Consider the following 6,505-nt stretch of genomic DNA (forward strand, 5'->3'; position numbering starts at 1 on the left):
TTAAGATTTTTAAGTGTTTATGACCGTTCCATCGTCATATCTGATTGAACAGTTTCTTGATGCAAGCCCTAATGCACTCATTATTTATATATCTTTTTTAAGTAATAATGTAAGAATGACTTCTTTTATATTAAAATTAAACATAATTATTTTTCATTATTAATATTATTTGTAATTTTTTAATTTTAATATCGTATTTAATCATTTAACAAATATTACTTTTAATTTAATTAATTTGAATTATTTTCTGCCAATTGATTACAACTTAAGCAAAGAAAGTTCAAAATTTCTCGTTTATATTGAAATCAAATCGTAATCACTGTTAATATACTTGATTTAAGTCAAAATTTTGTAATTAACAGTTATTATTCAGTTGGTATAGAGTAGAATTATAATTCAGTTAAAATTTAGAGTAGTAATGTTTTATAAACATGAGAATGAAATATTAATTTTCTAAAAGTTATAGAATTTCGTATTTAAACCTTATAATAAAGTTTGAAGCATACAATATCATTTTGGTAGATATAATATTTCGCGACGACTATAATTTATTGGAATATTGAACATATTATGATGTGAGATGATTCTAATTTGTCACTGGAATTTTTATTTTTTACCTCATGATTATAAAATAAAAATATTGTGAAAACATTCTTTCAAAAGTAAAATTACATACGAAGAAATAAACATTGTGAAGCCTCCGAACAAAAAAAGTGCATTAAAACATCGTAGTTCGTACAGAAAATAGAGAAAGAAGATAAAATGCAAATGTTCATACTCGTAACGGCAGCGGTCAAAAGGCAGAACAGCGGCAATGGCACGTTGAGTCTCGTGCAGAGTCTACATTGAACCTTCGCCCCTTTACTTCCTTTTCTTTTATCCATTTTTCTGAAACTTGAATCGATTCTGCAGTTCTGCCTGCCCATGTTTGTAAGGTATTACCTTTACTTGATTTTGAAAATAAAAGAAGAAGCAACTTTTACTTAATTTACTGTTGCTCACACAGAAAAAACCAAAGCCATGCGACTGCAAAACAACTGATTGGATAAATTATAGTTGATTAATTTCAAGTTTATACGGTGCTGAAAAAAAGACCCAAAAAGCTTTACACTTTGAAGTTCGATAGACCGTATATAATATATACATATATAAAACCTGGACACAATGCAACTGTACGTACTAACATAGGTTCAGCGATAATCCAAGGATGCAACAAACGACAAACAGATAGCTAAATCAACTTTAAACATATCCCCAGCTGGTTTCTACAGCAATAATCAAAATGTTGCTCAAAACCTATAACCTGAACTGTACAACATCATAACAATGGCCATGTAGCACCCAAAATAAGTCATATAAACAAATTCAAAGAAAATATATATAAAAGAAAAACACTAGACCATCGCCGCCGACGTTTTCCGCCGGCCGCTTCAGAAGAGCGGCGCCGGCTGATTAAGGTCGAACAAAAACGGCTTCTTCTTCTCCTCCTTGGTAACCACAAAACCGGCAATGTTTTCCAACTTGTAACCCTTGTACTCCGACCTCACCGGCGCACCGGAATCTGCATCCGTGGTGAAGAACAAGGGAAGGCCGAAGAACTCGACCGGTCTAGCGAGTGGGTCATGGGCCGGGGCCTGAGATTCAGGGGCAGCAAAAACCGCAGGAGCAACGACGTAGGTGAAGTTGGTTTTGGCCTTGGGCCCTCGGAGCGTTCTTGCTGCGGTGTCGTAGGCCCTGGCGGCTTCCTCGGCGGTGTCGAAGGTTCCGAGCCACTTTCGGGTCTTTTTCCAGGGATCGCGGATCTCGGCGGCGAAGCGACCCCAGGGACGCTTGCGGACGCCTCTGAAATGGGCCTCCTTGGGCGGCGGCGGAGAGTGTTTGTTGATGGGAGGCGCGTGGGCAGGCATTGGAGAAGAGTGAGTGGGTGAGGATGGTATGAGAATGAAAAGGGTTTTGTATATAAATAGGAGTGGGGACAGTCTGGGGTTTCGCCGACAGCTTCCGTTTCCTAATTTTGGAACCTCCTTTCGATTTTATTTTTTCTTTGCCCCATTTTCTAATTTATCATTTTATCTTCATCCTATTAATGCATAAGCATAATTAAATTTTATACTATTAATTCCATTATCTTAGGACACAAAATTTAAAACATGACCAAGTCTTTCATCACAATTATTCCTATACTTGATCCAAAAAGAATACCACGAAATTATATCGTATAGCCGAAGACTATAATTAAAGTAAAAAAAAAACAAAAGGTACGGTAAAAAATAATGATAGGCTGGAAGTTTTTTTTTTTTTTTTTTTCATTTTAGAGACATTTTTGTAGGATGAAATGGGGAAGTGGAGGAGTAATTCAGTTGTTGTTACGCCGAATCTTCCGCAGAAATCTATATCTCTCCGCTTTACCTAAATTATGACTTTTGTAACTTTTAGGACTTTTAGATTGAGAAAAAACAGACGAAAGATCCCATACTTTTCACATTTAAATAGTAAGCTACTGTATTATTACTTTTTACTTCGACCAAAGTTCATATCTGCCAAACTGTCTTATAAGTAATATTTGAAGGTACTTGTGTAATGAATAGGATAACGTAGTTCCTTGGTGTGCACGAGTGTGAAAGGAGGGGGTAAAAAAAGTCTTACTTCCATGATTATGTAGAAGAAGGAAAGAGACAGTATGAAATTTTAAATTTTATTTAGTTTTAAAATCAGTTTGTTAGAAAAAATTTACATATAATTAATATATAACATTATGTTAAAAAGTAAATTTTGAATTTAATTACAGTGACTTGTATATATTATTTATTATATGAAATTTGTTTATGAAGGTGGGAAGGAGAGTCTTTTATTAGGGTACCAAAAGAAGACACCTCTTAAATGCAAGGTGGCATTGAGTAACTCACTCACTCACCTGACTGAAGAAACCAGAATATGTAACCCAAAGGGTAGCTGCTGCTGCTACTACCTAGGCCTACTGCTATGTATGTGTGCTCCCCCTCTATGGCGTCAAAACTCCAAATTTTTGGCCCCACCACCATCCGTGCTGCTGCTGCAACGCAAACACTACCTAAAAACCCTATTCCTATGGATCAAATGCATTAATTAACATCAAAAGTACTCATATCAGATCACAGATGAATGATGACCAACAAAATCAACCCATCTTTATTTCCATTTTGACTGCTAGGTAAGGTAATGTCTCCCTCCTTTTATTATTTTCATGGAGTATTTTCCTCAAACAAAATATTCTTTTTCTTTCTTAAAAAGGTAACAGATAAAACTTTAAGTATTTTTAATTACAGTAAACCAGATTTTTTTTTGGTTAAACAGTGGCATTGTAATGACGATTCTGATAATTAGGGATAGACAGCCTGTTCGTTTAGCTTGTATGTGCCAGAGCAAGAGTACTTACGTCCATAATTTTTATATAAGTAAATACTCGTTTTGGTAGTCGATAGATAATGGTAGATCCATAATTTCTAGTTCTTAGAGTATCCAATTATCTGTATTTCTGATATTACAAATATAACTCAGAAATTTTATAAGTAATGTATTATAAAATTAAATTATAACAAGTTCATAATAATCTTTAGTAATTTTTAATATCATATTAAATGATAACACTATCACAAAATTTAATATAATCATATCATTAGTATGAGATATAAGACTGAAGATTTATATAACATTTTAATAATAAAAATATTTACTTCAACTCATACTTTTCTTTTTTACAAATTCCTTTAGGTAAATACTCTTATTTTTCCATTCACCTATTAATGTAAGTATCCTAACATCATTAATTATTTTGTACACGACTTTCTGCAGTTGTTCACAACATTTTATAGATTGACTATTGTAATACATTGACATTGTGAAAAATAGTAATTTAGTTTTTCAATTCTATTTTTATATTTAATTTTGATTTAATTGGTTTTTATTTTTTAAGAAAAATATGTAATTTAACATCTTTCATTAAACTGGTATTAATATTGTTTATAAGATGTCACATGTTAGAATGTAAGTCGTTTTTTATTTTGAAATCTTTCTTATTTTTTGACATTTTTTAAAGTAGAGAATGACTATGATTTTGACAGTTAATTTAATAGAAGAAACTACATTGAATTTATTTAATAAATATTAACATTCAATAATAAGTATTCAAAAATGAATCATAATCTTAAATAAAGAAAATAAATTACACATTAAACTTAATTGCAATATTAGTGTGTTTAGTTTTCCTGACCGTATATTGAAAGTATAAATGTTCTAGAATAACCATCAAATAACTTGTAAAAGTTTCTAGCATTATTGTTTTGCAAATATTTTTTATATGAATGGTAAGTTAAATTTTTTTTTCAATTTGTATGTAGATAATATTTTTGTTTTGGTAGTGTTTATGATTATTCTTCATACAAAGTAAAAATTCTAATCTAGTATTTATTCTCTTAAGTTAATTAAGTGTGTTAAATAATAATAATCGTTAGTAAAATAATACGTATATAATGCATTACATATGGTTCGATTTCGTAAAACTGAAGCATATGAAAACATGGTAACATTTTCGTAGTTAATGTGAAGTTATATACCTCTGTTTAGTGGAAACCGAAGCGGAAACGGACTATTGCTTCAGTTCAATTAGCAACTGATGTCTATAACCCTGTCCAAAGCTTCTGCCTCTTCTACAAGTCAGACTTTTCATGTGACACCTTTTTCAGAAATGGCCTATTCTCTTAATTATTTACAGAACTGAAGCATAAAGGGACTATTACCTCAGTTCTATTAGCAATCAGTGCTTATAACCCTGCTCAAAACACCTGTCTTTTTTGCAAGTCAGACTTTTCCTTTGATACCATTTTCAAAAAGGGCTCATTGCCTTGGTTATTTACAAAACCGAGGTGGTAGGTCCTGCCAGACCTGCAACCTTTGAATCGGAACGTTTCAAATTTCCTTTATCAACTGATAATGCTTCAGTTTTCTGGTAAAATCGAAAATTGAACATTCCAAAATCATTTAATGTCAACTGATATTGCCTCATTTTAGGGAAACCGATGTCATAGATTGTTTATGCTTGGTTTACCATAGAACCGAGACCTATAGGTTGGATATTTATCATTAGTCTCATATTATATATATCTTTCAATATTTATTTTTTAAATTCAAAATATTAAATAGAGTAAAAAAAAAAACTTCAAGTTTTATATAGTATGTTGAATATAGTAAAAAATTATATATAAAAATAATTTTTCTATTGTTAAAAATATATATAAAGTACTTTATTTATAACGAAGGAAATATAAATTACATCCAAAATACAAACTAAAAAAATAATAATAATAATGAAGTAACAAAAGAGACATAACTCAATATAAAATATACATATAAAATACATGTTATATATATATATATATATATATATATATAAAAAGGTATCTAAGAATTAAATATATTTAAAAAAATCAAATATAACATATGATTTAATATATTCATTATGGTAATTATTGTGTAAGACCACATTTAAAAGTCAACAATTTTAATTAATTAATAGACATTGCATATGGATGTTGCACTCACATTTTATGAGATAATTATCTATCATTAGTGCCAAGATGTTCAGGGGACAGACATTCATATTCTCCCAAGGTTATATAAGGAGTTTGAACAAGAAAGTATCACCCTGAATTATCTTTCTTACTTTCATTCATATTAAACAAATTCCAAAAAAAAAATCTTATTTATTTACACATTAGATAGTCTTTTACAAGTAAATATTTTGTCTGTTCGGACCAACCTATATAGAAAAAACATTTAGGTTTCTACCACGTATTTTTTCAGGTTGTAAAAACATAATGTAAGAATTAAAATATCCTAAAATATAACTCTTAAAGTTAATAATAAAAATGTCAGATTAAAATAAATGATATAATATAATAATATTTTTTAAAAAATAAAAACAACTCTATATAATTATCAATATCAGTTTATGGAATTATAAGTTTGAAATAGAAAATTAAACATTATAAATCCTGGCGAAACTTCACTAGAGGGGGTGGCTTTGGTTCCCATCACGTGGATATGGATCAATAATTTTCTTTATAAGAATATATTCTTAGTGTTGTTGGTGATTAAGAAATTGTAATTGTTCCATATTTTTTTTCACATATGTAAGAGCATGCTTAGGGAAAATCGAACTTCTAGGTTACTTGCAACGTGGAAAGAATAGACCCTAATAATTTTGAATAAAGATTGAAAATTAATGCTTCCTTAATATTAATTTAAGTATATTATTTTAACATCTAATATAATTATTAAAGTCAAAAAATAATCTAAATGTATCCAAATAATGATTAAAATAAACTTATTTTTGGTCATTGAAAATATCTTATTGGTTAAAAAAAAAAGAAAATATTTACTTTTAAAAATAATAAAGTCGTGAAGAAGACATGTACTAAAATCTTGCCTTATAAGATTAAAATTAAAACTTCATAAATATGCAAGAAAA

General features: G+C 29.7%; 1 protein-coding gene across 1 annotated transcript; it reads right to left on the reverse strand.

Annotated features, from left to right (window-relative positions):
• Positions 1-627: 627 nt before the first annotated feature.
• On the reverse strand, positions 628-1,986 carry LOC106757455 (ethylene-responsive transcription factor 3). The gene is made up of 2 exons (XM_014640128.2): positions 1,401-1,986; positions 628-918 (listed from the first exon to the last, which is right to left on the reverse strand). The coding sequence occupies exon 1, from the start codon at positions 1,905-1,907 to the stop codon at positions 1,431-1,433; it is 477 nt and encodes a 158-aa protein (XP_014495614.1). The 5' UTR covers positions 1,908-1,986; the 3' UTR covers positions 628-918; positions 1,401-1,430.
• Between the last annotated feature and the right edge of the window lie 4,519 nt (positions 1,987-6,505).

Source organism: Vigna radiata, chromosome 3 (genome assembly GCF_000741045.1).
Source record: "Vigna radiata var. radiata cultivar VC1973A chromosome 3, Vradiata_ver6, whole genome shotgun sequence".
Classification (NCBI taxonomy): domain Eukaryota; kingdom Viridiplantae; phylum Streptophyta; class Magnoliopsida; order Fabales; family Fabaceae; genus Vigna; species Vigna radiata.